Below are 18621 nucleotides of genomic sequence, written 5' to 3'. Positions count from 1 at the left end.
GCTGGAAGTTTTCAAGTAATGTGTAAGATGCTGTCAATAACATAAGCCCATCAGAAGATGCATCAATCTGAAGTGACTGACTTTAAACTTTCTGATCACTTGAAACAAATATAATCCTTTGAACTATGCATCTTGCCAGCTGGTAAGGAGAAATGCTGAAGTGTATGGGTACCAATAAGGGGTCCAACACCCTCACTCCAGCAACACCGTCATTTTCAGTATAATCCCCAGGTTGGTAGAAATACACAGGTAGGCTCAGCTCTAATATCTCGTCTGTCTTACATTCCATGTCCAAAAATGCTCTGTATCAGTTTTATTGGATTCCTCCAAGATACTGCCAGTCAACAAGATGCTCACTTCGCTGTGAGATTTCAAAGTATTTCAGCCTAAAAAACGTTTTGAGTATTTTATCTCTTTCTAATGAGGAACCAACTTACAATGGCATCACTGAATAAAAACTGAAACCTGACTTTCGTAACAAAGCGTACCTCATGTAATCAGGGCACATTACTTGTGCTCACATAGATCCATCAACCTTCTATTTTTCCTTTTAATCTTGCATTCTGTATAAAATGCTATAACCTGGAGTATCACACTCAGCTTCAAAGCACTCGTTTTGTACATTCACTAAGTACTTTGACTATATTAAACAGTCTTAGAAGTTTGGTATGATGTTAACTTAACCCAGCTATAAGTGGTCCAAATGGAGCCTCTCCAAAAAAAACTGAGGGGGGGAGAAAAACATCTTTAGGAAGTTGTTTGCACAGGCATGAATTGTTAGGTATAATATTTGGTTTTGTTAGGGACACAAGACAGGATAAACGGAATGCCACCACTATATAAACAAATGATTCTGCAACTACTCATAAGGGCAACAGATAATACTACCTCTGGGTCTTCCACTGTTGTCATGGCACTCCAAGTCAGACTCCACCAGAATAACCCTACGTGACCTTCAGTAATTTTCTATGTTTGGATTTATTTTTATTTTTTAAATGGAGTCTGACACTTTATTAGATGAAAGATCTTAAAACAGTCAAAAGAGTTTCTGTAAAACTCCAAAAAGAAGAGTCTGACAGTTTACCACCAGTCTGAGTTTTGTTTTTTAAATAATAAAACAGAATGTAAATATAGGATTACCATAAAATCGAAGAGTTCACACCTGTAACACATTCTCTGGCAAATTCAGATTCCATCTGTTATATTCAATAAATTATTTCCCTCAACACAGACTACAAAATAAGGGGTTTGACATCACATGCACTTTCACACAGTGCTAGTTTTAAGGCAACTATTAGATCTTCTTCTATCACAGATGAACCTGTTTATTCCTTCTTCAGTCACCATGCATTTATTTTAATGTTGAGCAGAAGCAGGGATGCTTTTATAATCCCTCAGATGATCCTGACCAAATAGTTCAAATAAGTTAAAAAGGAAAAAAAAAAAAACAGTCCTTGTACTCCAGACTACCACCTTCTTCCTGAGCTTCTTTTTCCCCTCAATAAACTCTTCTTAAAGAGCAGCACACAGAATAATTTTGCACCAAAGCCTATCCCTTTTTTACATTAAGACTATCAGAATATGTGTAATAGTTTTCACTTTAAAAAGTCACCTTGATAAAGATTTCTTAGTTCTATGCAGCTGTATATACCTAACTGTTAAAAAAAGGTTTTGCTTTAAACCTACAGATACAGGTTAAGAAACTTGGGTTAAGCTAAAAACACTCGTGGAACTAAGTACAGTATTACATAAAGTTTATTTGTTTAACAGCGGAAGACAGGACCTTAAATAATTTCAAGGTCCTTTTGTGATGACAGAGCAGCTATGGGAAATTGGACAGCAATACATTAAGCAAATATGAAAATAAAGAATTGACAAACTTGGATTTTGAAATACAAGTCTACCAAATATGAAAACACTAACAATGGCAGAGGATATAAATAAAGAAGCTCAGGCTAAAGCTCGTAAATCTTTATCACAAAGTTTCTTTAGCTTTCCATTGTTGAGGATGTACCAACCCAACAGTAACCTTGACATATCAATAGAACAGGGAGGCTGAACGCAGTTTATTTTCTTTTATATAAACAAAAGTCAGTGGATGACCAAAGTTTAACTGCTTTTAAAAGGCCTGCAAGCTATTTGAAATAAAAAAATTAAAGCAAACCTTGGTATTGTAACCGACATAAATTAATACATAAATACTCTTTATACCTCAATTCTACACTTTCTAAAAACACAGAAGATACTTGACCAAGAGAAGTTTTAAATACCTGTTCTGAAACCTCCTAAATTATTAACTGTACATCTCACATATATAGAGATGTATTATAAAGGCTTTTGTATTACTGGAACAACAAATTAAAAAAAAGAAAACTTGGCTATTATACAGGCACGACTATCCTAACAAGTTGAGAGAAAGCTGAAAATGCTGACAGGGCTGCCAGCCTTTGACAAGCAAAAGCTAATGCTGAAATGAGCTTAGCTTCTCTTTGCTTGATAAAGATCTCTGACCTAACTTGTATTAGATTGTCCAGTAGAGTAAGAATGAAGGGTCAGAGGTATTCCTACCTTCCTAGGAAAAAAAAATCAGTTACATGCTAGCTCATTTATTTTTTAAGCAAGTGCCACAAACGTGTAAACGACACAAAGTCTCATTCCCAGCCACAGAAAGAGGTGCAAGCTCCTGACAGACGATGGCTCCCGACAGCAAGGTGGCTGCTGCACTGCGCGAACCCCGGCCCTCACTTTTCCACTGCGCGCAAGGTCCTCTGAGACCGCACTACAGGCCCAGCGCCAAGTGCACGTCGGTGGGGAAGTCCTGCAGGAGGGACGCCCGCCAGCGAGGCCGGTGTGCCACTTACCGCGCACCCACACACCCTGCGAGCAGCTTCGTTTCGTCCTTAATCACTTTTAAAAGCCCTTACGTGCTCCTGGATGCCTGAACAAAGCGGGGGGGGGGGGGGGAGAGAAACCCTTCCCCGCCAGGGGCCGGCTGCCGCAAGCACCCCCCCGCCCTCCACCACCCGGCCTCCCGTTACCTCGCGGCACCCCCTCCAAGGGGCCAGGGCTGCGGCCCAGCCTTCCCCCCCCGCTCCTCCCGGGGCCGAGCGCGGCCTCCCCGCTCCGCTTCGCCCACCCGCGGTCCCCCCCGCACCCGGCGCCCCAGCGGCGGCCTCCGCCCGGCGGGGCCGCGAGCGCCGCTTCCGGAGCCGGGGCCGAGCCCGGAGCCCGGCGCCTCCATTTTGGGGCCGGCTGGGCGCGGAGCTCACCTGCATGCCGGGCACTTGCACCGCCACGGGCGAGTGGGCCATGGCGGGCTGCGGCGGCCGGGCGCCGCCGGCTGCTCCCTTCTCTCGGCCTCCCTGCTCCTGGGCGGCGACGGCGGCGGGGCCTGGAAGGACAAAGCGGCGGGGAGCGGCTTCAGCGCGGGCCGTGCTCCCTCCTCTCCTCTCCTTTCCGTTCCTTTCCTTCCCTCCCCGCGCGGCCCGCCCTGCCCGGCGCCCCCGCCCGCCCGCCCGCCCGCTGCCGACTCACCTCGCGGCCGCGGGGCTGGGGCCGAGCTGCGAGGCGGGCGGGCGGGACGCGGACCCTTAGCGCCGCTCTCCTGCCATGCCTGCCGGGCTCCTCGCAGCGGCCCTGCCCATGCCCCGCTTCCCGCTGCCGGCGCGGGGGGCGGCTGCTCGGAGCCCCCCCGGGGTGGCGGCTCTCGGGGCTGGGCTCAGAGCGCCATGTCGGGCTCCGGCAGCAGGAGGAGGAGGAGGAGGAGGTGGCGGCTGCTGTGCGGCGGCGGCGGCTTCTTCCGTCTCAGCTCCGGCCTCGCGGGGCGGAGCCGCCGCCGCACAGGGCCCCGGCGTCAGCTGCCCCCGCCCCGGGCCGGGCGGGCAGGGAGTGGCGGCCGGGCTGCGGCGGGGCCCCTCAGCCCCGCTGTCACACCGACGAGGCCGCCCGCGACGCCACGCCGCGATCTGGGCCCCTCGGGCTCTGTCACGGTGTCCTGTTCCCCTCAGGCACGCTGTCGCAGTGACCCCTCAAGCACGCTGTCACAGTGCCCTGTCCCCCTCAAGCACTCTGTCACACGGCCATGTCCCCCTCCAGCACACTGTCACAGGGCCGCGTCCCCTGCAGGCACGGCGTCGCTGGGCCCTGTCCTACCAAACAGCGTCTGTACCTCTGGGCAAACAGTCGCTGCACCCCGTACCCACAAACACAGCCACAGCACCCGTACCTCGGGCTGCCGTGCCCCAGAGACACGCTGGTGTTAAGTAACCCAGTGGACATTTTATGGGGTTTTGGCTTTTGTGACACACAGAGGTGGCATCTTCTTGTCTCGGGGGCACTCCTGGCAGCCAGCCTCTCTAAAAGTAGTGTGGACAAGCCCAATATGCTGTGGAGGTGCAGCGTACAGTTTGGGGTGGGTTTGGTGTCAGCAGAAGGATTTCCCACCAAGGCCAGCCCTCTGCCAGCCTGGCCCAAACTGCTACAGGACCATCCCAATGACCACTTCTACCTCTCATCACCATCTTCCACTGTGGGGTTGGCTACCCCGGATTCTGCAAGGTCCTGGAGAGGAAAATTACAGTGTTTTAAGGCGACATTTTTCTCATTCATGTGTGAGTCACCTATTTGTGTTGCATGATTCACATTCCTATACATTAAAGTTTTGCCAGTTACTCAAGTGAAGCTAAAAATGACATCCTTTATGCCATCCTTACCCTCTGAGCAAGAATATAGAAATCACATGGGGGCGGTCACACTCATGTTCAACTACAAATATCCTCAGGGGTTCTTGAGGACTTTCCTCAAATTCACAGATCTATGGGTCTGAAAACTGAGAAAGTGTAAAGTAAACTGGAGACTTAGGATTGTTGCCCATGCTGGACCTACCCTGTTCAAAGGGTGGTTCTCTTCAGAAAGGATGTGACTGGAGGCAGTCTCTCTCCGTTACGACACGGAGAAATGTTGCACTGTGGCAAGGAGCACAAAACACCTCTGTTTAAGGTGAGGTTTTGCTAAAGAAGGCTAAAGCCAAGAATTTCAACGTTAGGCAGTCTTTCCATCCTTAACTCACTGTGGTTTGAATCAGAAAACAACTCACACTGATGTTAGTTAAGGACAGACTTGTGGCTCATGCTGGAATTACTTTATTTTCTGACTTGCTATTTTGTTAAGTCTTTACTGTTATTAAAATATTTAGATTATTCTGCACCTTTTAAAAATATATAGCAGTAAAAGGTTTCTAAGTGACAGTTATACATCTAAGTTACCTAAGAGCCTGTAAAGAAGTCAGTTTAATGGGTGGAAAGTTTGTGTTGTAAACTTAAAGGCAAAAATATTTTTATTTAATAAAATTGGGGAAGAAAAAGGGCTTTCTATTAATAAAAAGCTTTCTTAATTGTATACAGTGGCTCAGTGAATAAACGAATGAATATCCACTCATGGAACCTCTGAATCCTGCCTGGTTCATTCTACTCAGACATACTTAAATCACTTCTCATCTTACATTTTAATGACCTGTAGAACAGAATTCCTGAAAAAATCCTGACAAAGGACGTTGGAGGGTTTTTGTTTCAGCTGCTAATGCATTACCATTTTGGTTCCCTCTGTTCCTCCTCTGACTCTGAGGCTCAGCTTTTCTTTTTCAATCCATTAGTTACCTTGATTTTTCTCCCTAGAATCCTGCTGACTAGTTTTCTCAGCCTTGCCTGATTTTATATTCTCTCTCTTGATGGTACCTGTTTACTTTATATCAGAGAGAGTTCTGGTTCCGATCTGTGCTTCCCTTTTTGAGACCATACACTGAGACTTTTGGCCTTTTATGCATTTTTGGCTTGCACACAACTGAATATAAAATGACCAGGACTAAAAAAAAATATTTAATAGAGTAAGAAGAGGACAATTGATATGCACGGTACAATGTTTTTTCCCCAATAACTGTATTTGTAGTTAAAACCCACCCGTGGCAGACTGGCTGGGAGGACTGCAGTGACAAGAACATAAGCAAAACGTTCTGCAAAAAGGCAGCACTTGTTTATGCCACACTTGCTCAAAAAGCCCTGGGATGATACGGTTAGCAAAGCCAGGAAAGAAAATCTGTCAGGGAATCTTAAGTAATCAGTCAGTCACGTAATGACTGAATCATCAAGCCAGGCTGTGAAGTAAGGTAGGCTGGCACCATAACATCTAAGAAAAGGGTTGTAATATTGTATGCCACTCTGTAATTAGCAAGATCTAATTTGTTCATTAAGAAAGTCAGATGGTCAGTTGCTGATACTGCTGTATGAAAGGACTTCCCTGCTCCTTCCCAGCCTGCTCTGTAAATACCTGTTGCTGCTGTTTTCCAAGACTTAAAATATGTCTATAATTCACATAGGACATCTCTCAGGGCCTCACAGTAGCAATGTGACCCAATTCAGACCTTCTACTGTTTTGTGCATTTAGGTACTATTTTGATGTTGCTGGTGTGAAAATACAGTTATTTTTACACCAGAAGACTGCAGGGAGATAGTAAAAACACTAGGCTCTTTGCAAGTGCCTGTACCATGTTAGCTAGTTTAGACTCACCACAAACAGTTGGGATTTCTCTCAAGCTTCCAAACATAAAGTGTCATTACACTGGTAAGTAGAAAAATAATGTGTTTTAGAGCTGTGGACTCCAGGGACTCCTCCCAGTGATTTTCTGGGATGAGGAAGGGAGTGAATGTCTGATCTCATTCCAGTAGAGCTGATGCAAACTCACTATTAGCAAAGACCCCATCAGACTCGCATGTCTGTCTAGGAAATGGAATGCCTGGTTTCTACACATAAGCAGTGGATCTGGGTATTTAAAACTCCTTAGTGCCTTTGCAAAGTTCAGCTGGCCAGTGCAATACTGTCCTGGGCTCATGAGGGTCATCCCATGTGATGAACTTAGAGGCCACTCCACAGTTTTCTTCCATACACTGTTCTCATAATACAAGCAGTATATCTAAAGGGTCGTCAAGTAGAAGTGGAAGACCGCATCAAAAACTTGTAAAGTCCAATGCCTTTCATGTTTTTACTTTTGAAGCACCTTCCAAAGATGTTTCAGAGCTTAAAAGTTGACTAAGATGGTAAAAATGGGCTACATATTTATTTTATTAATGAGAACACCAGAGATGTTAAAGGAAGAATGAAAATGTTTTTGGAAGGGTATAATTTCTCCATTCTTCGACGTATATCATTTTCTGATTCATGGGCGCTAGGAGTCACTTTGTCTTAGAGGCAAGTTATTCAGCAGCTGCAGAATTTCCAGCACTGCTGCTGGAAATTGCGGGTACTCACTAGTGTAAAAGACAGATGTAGCTCTCATCAATCCCATATTACAACTGTGATATTTCTACAACCAGTTAATCATTTAAAACGACAAAACCTTGCCGCTGGTCTAGAAACAGTACCATAGTACATCCACTTTTGCCCAGGACTCTCCTTTCCATGCCGTGTATCCAACCTCCCTGCCTCCCCTCATTCTTCAGCTCCTGCAGCCTCTTCCCTCCTTTGTTTCCCCTCTGACATGGCATGGTAGCTTCTAGCCTCCTACTGTCTGCATGCACATAGGTGAGTGCCAGGACATAAAGTACAGGTTCCCCTTGTTCCCAGCATGGTGATAGCAGCTCAATGCCACCAGGAGAACCGGCTGTCAAAAGCCTTCTCCAGCTCTGGGTTCCCCTGATCAGCAGGTGCACAGAGCTTCTTCATCACAAATAAATTATTTAGAGAATTCAGCTGCCAAAGTCTGCCAGTGTCAACTAAGTGTTCAGAAATGGAATTTTTCATGTAATATGGCCAAATTGTGTGCTTTATCCTGGAGACAACAATGGCACATCCTCAACACTAAGGTGATTGCTATACCGCATTCCACATCCTCCCTCAAAAGCAATGGGGCACATTTATTCTTTTTCTTAACAGGGCAAAATGATACATCTGCCTGCAATCTTCTTAGAAATGTCTGAACTATTTGTTAATTGTCACTTCCTGCTGTTTTAAGGAAAATAATCAGGCTGAGGTAAATGATTAGGATGGATAAGGTGGGTGAGGGATGCTTGTTCACCATCTCCTTCAATGCAAAGACTAACGATCATTAAATCAAACAAGCAGGTGCCAAGTTTAAAACAAACAAAAGTAGATACTTTTTTGCAGAGGTAATAGTTAAACTGGGGAACTCATCGCTACAGGCCAAAAGTGACTGGACAATTTAATGGAAGAAAAAAGCATTGGGAAATACTATTTATAAAACTAGCACCTCTGGTTGAGGAAGTATGTGAGCTGCAAATCCCTGCAGGCATGTGCAAGCATTACCCATCCTTACGCTGTTCTCACGCGCTTCCCTAAATCACTGCTACTGGCTCCAGTCAGAGATGAGCTACCCTGGTAGACAGACTCCCATTCTGGCATAATCTGCCTGTTCCTGTGTTGAACTTTCAACCTGGAGGGTTAGCATTGGGCCATAGAGTACACAGCTGAAATGAAAGGAACGATCTTGCAATCAAGGCAAAGCTACTTGCTAACAGCACAAATAGATGTGGTACCCATGGTACTAAATGAGCCTGTAGCACAGTTTTGCTGTTCCTTTCCTGGGAGTTTTTCCCTGACATTATAAAAAGATCAGCCAGTTCTCTTTACACAGGTACTAAGCTAACAGTGAATGTGTATTGTACCTATGTGGTGAATGGTGAGTCACTACGTGATTAAGGATTATGATAAATTGAATGGACTGTTTGCAGGTTCAAGGACAAGCTTTACACCTTTGTCATAAAAGATCCTTCTCCTGGTGAACTTTATATTTCAATATAGTATTTGGCTTAAACAAGCCGGTCTTCTGTAGGATAGTCCTGTTCTTCCACGGTTGCAACAGAAGTGAGATAGTGTTAATATTGTGTTTCTGACCTCTTCATTACAAATACACTCTACTTATACTTCCATTTGTAAAACAAACAATATGCTCATACATATATATGTAATTATAACCAGTTCAGTAGTTTAACATCACAGAACATTGATCTTCTCAAAAGAATGTTCTCATATATTATCCTCCCTACCTGAAAACACATTTTATTCTTTTAAATAACTCTTCCCTGCTCTAACTTCACCTTAGCATGAAAACAAAATTTCAGCAAAGCTTGTACTCTTGGAATACCAAAAATAGTTTGGCCACAACAGTGGAAGGGGTGAAAGAAGTGAGAGGCCCTGCCAGTGGGCAAACAAAATGCTGGCCCAATCAGCACAGAGTCTTTGCATAGCTGGTCCAGCCATATATATAGATATTTACTAAAATACATACAATATTTATAGAATTAAAAACATTTCTATATAAGGAAATGGCAACAGGAAGCTGGGTCTGGTAGAATTCCTATACTAAAAAAGCAGCTGCTCCACAAGGGCTGATAGCCCTGGGCAGGGAGCTCAGGGGTGAGATGGAGAGAAAAAGAGAAAGACAGGATGGTTCAAGGGAAAAAGACAAAAGAGAAATTAAGAATTTTTTTAGGGAAGGGAAGGAAAGGAAAGGGAAGAGAACGGAGGGGAAGGGAAGAGGAGGGAAGGGAAGGGAACTGGTACCTCTACTCAGTAATTCTCACCTGGCATTGTCCTAAAAAAATGGATCTGCTCACCTTTTCTACCACATCTTTGGTCTTTTTTCGGTGTTTGGTTTCTCTTGCTCTCCAGAAGAGGACGGTCTCATCAGCTCAGGCCCCAGGTATGCTGGTCCAGGCCTACAGCAAGGCTGCAATGATTTGATGATGGCAACTGGGGTGAAAAAAATAGAAAACTTTAGTTCTAGGAGCAGTAGCTGGGAGTGGGAGGCAGCTTTTCCCTAGCCTTGCCAGACTGTTAGCATCAACACAAGGACATGCAAGCACATGTACATGCACACACACGTGCGTGTAAGCAGACACGAACACAGAAGCACACCCATTTTCAAACAGTCTCCCTGTCTCTCCTGAGAGGCTTAATGATCTGCCAGGGCCATGAGTTAGTTTTGTACCACTCCACCACATGCCTTGCGAGCCCGTTTCCCTCCGTGCTGGCTGCAGCAACAGTGCCTGCCTGTTGGGCCCTGACAGTGCTTGGCTCCTGGGAAGAAGTATTCACACACGATGGCAGCTCAAAAGAAAAGTTGAAAAGGAATCAAAGCCATCTCTGTTGAAATAAACATCTGCTCTGCGTTCAGTTTCGTGGCAACAGGGCTCACAAAATGCACAGGCAGCCCTCCAAGGGCTCCTGGCACATCACAGCTATCAGTACCTGCTGAAAACAGGCTGGCAGAGTGGTCACAGCCCGGTGGGGAGCGCAGATGGGGATGCTCAGAAGAAAAAACTTGGGTCAAAGCTAGAAATAACTTCACAGTTCCCTTGGAGGAATACAGCTTAGAAATTCACCACCCCTGCAGCGACGCTGGCAGATAGGAAGAGACTGCGGCAACATGATTTCTTCGACAGGGCTGGGGCATGTGCTCATTACCCTGATCTGTGACCAGTTTCTTCTCCACTGCCCCAAAGTAGCAAGAGGAAAAAAGCAGTGGGATGCGGCTGTGGAAGAGCACTTATCCCTGGAGCCCACACAATAAGCATTTGGTGGCTCTCAGTTAACAGCATCGTGCAGTTCCCCAGGGAACAGTCAGGGTGGGAGAGACCCATTGCTTTTGTCTCTGCCTACAGCTTCTGCAAGGCCAAAGCAGGACATTAAATGCAAAACCCCTATTCTCCTTGTTGCTGTCTTTGAATTCCTGTACCCCTGCAGAGGCAGGGCTGTGACACAACAGCAAGCTGAGCCCAAGTGGCACAGTGAGCTTGAACAGCTGGGACTCTATTACTGTCACAGCCAGTGGACCCAAGTGCTGTATTTGTCTTCAGTACCTTTTGTTATTAATGATGATGGCCTAGTAGGGGTAAGACCACACCTTGGCTCATGGAGACCCACCTGAGCCTCTAGATGGAAGTTAGTAATGTTGGCAACAAGTCTTTTTAGTAAGTGAATTGGATGTGTTTGAGCCAGGAATCAATCTGAAGAAACAACCTGATAATACCCCTGTTACTGAGCTCCTTCCCAGAGCAGAAATGCACATTAAGCAAAGGAACCCGATACCTTCCTGGGAGAGGGAACAGAGAGATTTTTGTCTGTGGTCTGATTTAGCCAAATTCCTCACAGAGCACTGAAGTAACAAACATGGCCTTCACTGAGAGCTTCAAAAGGAAATTGCCGTTTGCATAAAAGACATGCTAAGTTGAGTTGGTTCTTAAAAGGGGACTTGAGCAAGAGGAGAGAGTGGAACAAATCTCTTGGAAAAATGTCCAAAAGCCACTGGATTGTGGGAAATGAAGCTCAACATCTGTGTCCCAGTTGGGCTGTCACTTGATGAGAACAGCAAGTGCCCTGCTCTGGGCATGCTGTTAGACACCACAGATGGTGGTGACTCCTGTGTAGGGAAAATCAGGAGATGCTCAAGACTTCAGCAAGGCCAGAAGGGGGGGGGAAGAGGGCACTATGAAGCTGAGAGGGTGAGGACAGTTCAGGGTTTTGCTACTTTTACAGCAAAAGAGAGTGAAAAGATAACAGAACTAAAAAGGAAACATGGCTACCAGAAAATCCTGCTAGCTTTTCATCCTAATTTGAATATGTAAGTAGGGTGAGCTGGAAACTTTCCTGCCTTCACAATTCTTGTTTCCAGGAAGTGAAGCCTCAAGCAATGCTGCAAACCAGCCCAGCTGCCCATACAGCAGCAACTGGTTGAGGGTGAAAACAGGCTGACAATGGTGTGAAGAACTCTCAGTTCTGCAATCAGACTTTTACAGGTAGTCCTGTAGGTAAAACAACCCCATGCAAGGGTCTCTCTATGTGAATGGATGAGGCCAAGGCACCAACATTGTCATATGGTCTTTGTGGGTTCAAAGGTAGACTGACTGCTGCGAGGAAAGGAAACTTCCAGTACAGCCCTGTTCGTAGGGAGTTATTTTTCTGCCAACTAGGAGCAACCAAGAGCAGATGACTCATAAGTACGCTTCTTTCCCGGCTGCTTTGGAAGCTCTCCTCTATCTGGTCCAACTGCTACGTACATTTATCCCTTGTGATGACGAGGAAGTCAGACGTAAATACGTGGATCAAGGCCAACAAGGCTACTGGTAAGACTGTAAATGGCATGAGAATGGCAGTGTGACTTATGTGGTAGAAGACTGCATCCATAAAGAGCACGGTGGTTGATGTATCCTCTGTGTGTGCTAGTGTTTGACCAGCATTGCATCCATGAAAGGGGGCACACTTTTAAATAAAATGTAAATAATAGTGAGACTTAGATAAGTACCTTCTTCTACAAGCAGATGTTGAACAGCACATTCAGTCCAGGAAACTGCCACTACAAAGGTTAAAGTACATGGAGGATATGAGTGAGAAAGGGAAGAGGAAGCCTTGCAGACCCTATTACCATTCACTGCTAACAAGCTGCTGAATACATGGGGCATTGGTTCTCTCTTTCTCAATGTGTGAATGAGGAACAACAGCAGAATAACCTACCAGCAAGTACGAAAGGATCCCCAGGAGACGTGTCAAGAGTGCACTCCAGAGCCTGATCTTCCTGCTATGTTTGGAGAGGCTGCCACAGGGCGAAATGTTTACTAGACTGACTCAGATACTAATGGGAGTCAGGGGATAAGTGGGAGAAGAGAGAAACAAAGGAGTCAGTGCAGCAGAGGAGAGCTGAACTTTCATAAGAGGGAAGTGAGGAAAGCTTGTTTATGAGCTGCTTTGTCAGGAAGTCCTGTGACTAACCTTATTTCACTTACTGATTTTATGTACCAAAATTGTATTTATTGCATGCAGGAAAAAATGTACAACGCCACAGTGAAAAGGTGTGCTCACCTTCCCTTTGCAAGATAGAGCCAAATCCCTGGCAGCTCTCTTGCTGTGAGCATGGCCCACCAGAGCACAGCTTTACCTTTCAGCTGTGACTGTTGTGGAGGGGCCTGGAAGCAGATTTTGTAATCCCAGGGAGGAAACAAACACGGTTAAGAGCCACGTCCTCTTGCAGAACTGTGGGTTGGTTTTTGTTTTCTTTCTTTCCTTTTTTTTTTTTTTAATTTAAAATAAGAAAATATGATGTGCTGCAGCTTTGTGTTGTGTCAGTTTGACTGCTCTCATACAGCATAACGTGGCGTCTCTTCTTTTTCCATTCGCCCTCTCCTGCATCTGTTCTCTATTCTCTGAACTCAAAGGAAAGGAAAACTATGTCATTCTGTGGTTTCAATGGCAACTTATGATCACATAGGAAATGTACAGAACTGCATAGGAGCCGTCTCTCGCAGAGCTTTTCACTTTCTGTTCATACCACAGAGTGAGCAGAAGGCCCAGCAACAATCTGGGAGTTTGTGCAAGCCAGACAGGATGAACACGAAGCACAGCATCACCTTGAAAAGCATGTGTTAATGGCATGGCAAGTCAAGGAAGATGCTGACAGACTGAAAAATTCGAGGGAGGAGAATAGGGAAGGCTCAAGGGCAACAGTGCTAACACAGAAAGATTATAGCAAAATACACTTAACTTGGTTAAACATCAACTCACAGATAAGAGGAACAAGCCAGCCTCCTGAAACGGTTTGCACAAGCCAAAACAATGAACAGTAGGGCCAAGACCCTATATGCATGTACAACAAAAACAAACAAACAAACAAACAAAGCAATTTTTGGAAACAGGATAAGTAACAAGAAAAATGTTATAGTGGCAGGAGGTACTAGCCCAGATGACAGCACCCAGTGAGCAGCATCTCAGGTCTGTCACTGCTGTTTTATGCTCATGCTGCACGCTTCCATGGCTCTGACTTGGGCTGCCTGGGAACGAAGGACTGGTACAGGTACGTGGTAGGCAAGGTGAGCAGATGCCCTCAAATGGCCTTTCTGCCCCACATCCTGCTGCCACGGAGGGGAGACCCTACAAGGCTCTCTCCTCCCCTGCCAGCTCCCCAGGGGAAGATGGGTCACTGAACCGCAATTGTAAGGTCAGAAAGCATAAGTCACGTACCCAGCCTGGCCCAACATGGTGTCCTTGCTCAGAGGTTTATGCTTCAGCTGCTTGCCACAGCCCTCCTGCAGCCTGCGAGCTGCCTGGTGGCAGCACTGAGACCTAAGAGACAGGCCCTGCAGTGAGACACTTAGCCTAATGCTCCCGTGGATTAGGTAGGTCCAACCTGGCCACCTTACCTGCCTAGATGTCTTCTCTGACACATCTTCCCATGCTGTAGTTCAGTGGTTTATGGCTGCTCTGATGGACCCATTGCGGCTGCTGGCTGGCTTATCCCTTGGAAAACACCAACCTAACTAGCAGGTTTTGAATGGCATGCTGGTGGTGTGACAGCATGGGAGGGAAGACCATGCTGTCTTAATGGGCCCATTTCTTAATTTGTAGTGCTTTGCTTTCACTTCTTGCAGGGATGGGCCAAGTTGGTGAAAACCTCTGCAGTGGAGGGGTACAGAGAGAGATGAGACGTGGCTAGCAGCAGCAGATGACATCAGAGAGAGATACGCTCACTGGGATGCCACGACTCCTCATGCTTGGTCCTGGTGGTCCCCCTGCCTGCACCCCTCCTGCCTCTTTTTCATGGTTGATGCCAGGGCAAGAGCTCAGCATCCCCTACCTCCCTCCAAATTTCTGCTGTGCTTCCAGCCTGGGAAAGGAAAACACAGCATGTCTGGCCCTGCGCTCTGCAGGGTGGAGGAGGACAAGGGTTAGAGTCAGGCAGCGAAAAACAGGAACCCACCCACCTCTGTACCAGCTCCCAACCAGTGGACCATTCCCATGGGTAGCTGCCCATGAAAAAAGCTGCTCTGAGGAATGGTTCTGTGTCCCTGCAAATGTCCTATTTCCCAGGCCACTCCACACCAGCCTATTCCATTCAAAAGTCCCTACCTGCCTCTGCTTTGGGGAATAAAGGCAGGGAGAGAAGGCAAGCAGCAACCAAAATCCTTCCAGGTGTCAATCCTCACTGTGGTTAGCTGGGAGAGGCAGCAAAACTACAAACAGGCCTCTCAAAGAGGCAGTGAGCACCTGGTGAAGCTAGACCTCTCCCCCAGTTATTTCAGAGATATTTATCACATAGCACTGACACCTGCACAGCACTGCCTTTGAAGCTGATTTGTTTAGGAAACAAAATTGAGAGAAAATAGCCAAGTCACCTGAGGTGTCTGAGCACGAAAAGGAAGCTCAATAGTCAATTAGCTCTACTCTGATGCCTGGAGTGGATGAGATTTGGGGGTGGAGGAGAGATAAGACAGCAGATTACACTGACTTTCATTCATTTGCAGGTTCAGCCGGTTTAGCAGGATTTCTGTCTGCTGACATCAGAGTGCTCCATGAGCAGAAGGCAAGGCAAAGCCAACATATTAAATTTTAAGGAAACGCCAAAGAGACTGTCATTAGTGGCTTATTAATAAAATATCACTGTTCTCTGTCATCTCAGGCTTTCGAACAGGGCCTGGGCACCCCATTCTGCCTTTTGCCCTTAAGGTATTTCCCAAGTGTACTTTACTAATTTGGGCTTTTCTGGCTGAGCAACCGCAGGTGCTTTCCCATTAAGGCCAGAACAGGGGCAGTTTGTACAACTGCACCAATTGCTGGGGAGAAGGAAATCATGTTTGAGCTCAGTCCCCTGGGACACCTGTGGTGTTGGGGCACCCGCTGAGGGCAGAGGGAGGTGCAGTGGCAGGGGAGGCTGGGTCGGTGCTGAGTGGTGTGCGACCGCAGCACCCATATTCTGGTACTGGAAGCCCTGAAACAGGATGCAGCACATCACCAAACCACAACCTCCCAGAGTGGCTGGCCAAAGGTCGCAGGTTGCTTAGTCCCACTTGTTAGAAAGCATGGATTCACTTAAAGCAAGGAAAACGGGTTTTTTAAAGTATCAGACACTGGCTGTTGCCAGGGTATAAGTGTGGAACGCGGCTGCAGGAACCCTCTCTGCAAAAGGAAATGTGAGCCCTGCTGCCGACACCGGGTAACTCTTGGGTAGTGCAGTCAAATTTTTTTTTTTTTTTTTTTTTTTTTTTTTTTTTTTTTTTAAGAAAAGTTGGGAGGTGGATTTGCAAACAGCTCCCAGCAGCTGCACACAGTGAGCAGCCCATCCATCCCTCCGCCCCCCTCTCACCCTTATCCCGTGCTTTGCACCTTCACCAAAGCCATTTCCTGTCTCACCAGGTGCTGCACAAAGCTGGGACAAGGGCAGAAAAGAGGAAGGAGCAGGATGAGCTCACACCCGAGGTGTAGACCAGGTGCATTCTCATGCAGAAGTTCCCTGCGCTCTGGGAAGTTATCAGAGCTGTTAATTACTCACAGCCGCATGTCCCTGGTCTACCCAAACAGCAGGAGGGATGTGCACCCTCCATTTACCTTCACCTAGCCCCAGCCTAGTCCATGGCCTGGAGCACACGAGCACACCTTGGAGCACACCTGCATGCCCCTGAGCACGCCCGCACACCCAGCCCTGGCAGCGTGGCCAGCTGCGAGGTGTGTGGGCTGCCAGGGCATGTTTGGGGGGTGGGGGGGCCAAGGCAGGCCAGGGGGGTGCCAGGGCATGTTAGGGTGGTGGGGGTATAAACATGCAAGGGGGGGTGCCAGGGCTTGGGGCAGCTAGGCGTGCACTGGGGCTCCTGGACGTGCACGGGGGGGGGGGCTTGGGCATGCACCGGGTGCGCCGGGAGCACAGCACAGCCCGTGCTGGAGGCGACAGGCTGGGAAGGGACAGGGCAGCACTTGGGGACCCGTTCGCGGGAGGCTCCTGCCCCCCAGCGCCGGCTGCGGGCAGTGCCGCGCTGCCACGGCCGGCCGCCGTGCTGGGCTGCTGCTGCTGGGTTTGCAGCAGCAGGGATGCACATCGGTTCGACAAGCAAACAAACACAAAGAAGCATCCCAGAACTGGGCACGAAAGGGACAAACTCCTTGTGGGTGATGCCAGCTCTGTTCCCCCTAAGCTGGCCGTGCCGCTCTCTGCTCATTAGTCATCTTGCAATGAAATGTTGGACTGCACTCAAATTTTACATTCCCATTTCTTGCGAAAACCTGACTTTTCAGAGGTGCAGAGGGGGCGGAACGGTTCCATCTTCTCCATCATCACTTTTGGGTTTTGTTCCACTTTCACCTGACTTCATTAAAGGGCCAGGAGGGTTCCTCCACCCATGAATTTACTGCTACAAGCTTGTGAAGACAGGAGATAGATGAAGCCCACGAATGCATCCCAGGATAGGAGAGATAGCATGTACCCCACTACCTGCCAAGTGGCTGTCAGGAAGCACAAGGCACAAATCTGCAGGAATCAAGGCTTCATTTGGTTCAGTGCTCACAGCCTCTCTCTTCAGCATGAAAAGCATGACACCTTTCTCCCTGACCCCCCTTCAAGCTAAGAAAAGAAAATGTAACAGGAGCCCAGGCTCTCACTAGGAGCTAGTTATCCTGCAGCATTAATAACTACAGACATATTCAAGCTGCAGCTGGCAAGAGCATTGCCTCAGAATATTTGTAAACGAGGTGCAAAGTAACACCAGGACCTGACATGAATCTTGCAGTGTTTGACATTTTCCCAGAGCTCTGTGTCCCAGAGATAGACGGCTACAGCTTCCACTAGAAAGCTTTTACCTTCCTTATTGTTAAGGGAGAGCCAAGAACTGACTTGATTACACCAAAAAGGCAAAGAATCCTAAGGAGGGGAAAAAATTGCATGGTGTGACCCATCTGTATCTGTTTTATATCAATCCTAACCAGTCAGCTTGGTTTCTGAGAAGTTTAGCATAGTGCATCTCCAGAAGCACCATGTTATTTGGATTTAGCCTTTAAAACAGAGGCTTTTTTTTTCTTTTTCTTTTCTTTTTTTTTTTTTTTTTTTTTTTTTTTTCTCTCTCTCTCTCTTGATAAAGTGGGAGTTTTTACTCATGCTACTCAGGAGTCAAAACATACTCTGAAAAGTGTATAGTTGTAGCTTAAACACAACGGCAACCTTCCTTCTTAATTCTTTCTGTATCACTCACTCAGAGGCTTCACGTAACAGTTAAGCAGCATAAAAACATCAATTGTATGCCAGTTCCTGTAGAGGCCGCACACAACTCATCTATAAGGGTGGCAGGAGCCTCTGTATGAGAATCTGCTAACAAGACTATCCTTGGTACGATGAGCTCTGTGTGCTGAAGGAAATGCTGCTTTTGCAAGCTTATTTTGCTTATCTGACTGTCATGGTTTTGGCTGGGATAGAGTTAACTTTCTTTGTAGAGGTTTTTATGATGCCATGTTTAGATGAAAAGAATGGTGATAGGACATCAATATCTTAGCTGTTGCAGAGCAGTGCTCACACAGAGCCAAGAACTTTTCAGCTTCTTGTGCTGCTCTGCCAGCAGGGAGGCTCAGGGTGCACCAGGAGCTGTGAGGGGACACATCCAGGACAGGTGACCCAGGCTGACTAAAGGGATGTCCCACACCATGTGGAGTAACACTCAACAATAACAGAGGAAGGTGGAGGGTGAGGGGTGAGAGGAACATCTGGAGTAATGGCATTTGCTTTCCCAAGAAACCATGCAATGAGCCCTGCTTTCCTGGAAGTGGCTGAACACCTGCCTGCTGACAGGAAGTGGCAAATGAATTCCT

General features: G+C 47.0%; 1 protein-coding gene across 1 annotated transcript in view; it reads right to left on the bottom strand.

The window, feature by feature from the left end:
- Positions 1 to 3697, bottom strand: part of STK26 (serine/threonine kinase 26) — a 30492-nt gene extending 26795 nt beyond the window's left edge. The window contains exons 1-2 of the mRNA XM_032196219.1: positions 3535 to 3697; positions 3270 to 3391 (exon numbers count right to left, since the gene is read on the bottom strand). Coding sequence (XP_032052110.1) covers positions 3270 to 3311 — 42 coding nt within the window. The 5' untranslated portion in view covers positions 3312 to 3391; positions 3535 to 3697. The remainder of the gene's footprint in view (positions 1 to 3269; positions 3392 to 3534) is intronic.
- Positions 3698 to 18621: the final 14924 nt, after the last annotated feature.

The sequence above is a fragment of the Aythya fuligula genome, chromosome 13 (assembly GCF_009819795.1).
Source record: "Aythya fuligula isolate bAytFul2 chromosome 13, bAytFul2.pri, whole genome shotgun sequence".
Lineage (NCBI taxonomy): Eukaryota > Metazoa > Chordata > Aves > Anseriformes > Anatidae > Aythya > Aythya fuligula.
Note: the sequence above shows the minus strand (reverse complement) of the source record. Positions and strands in the feature narration are given on the sequence as shown.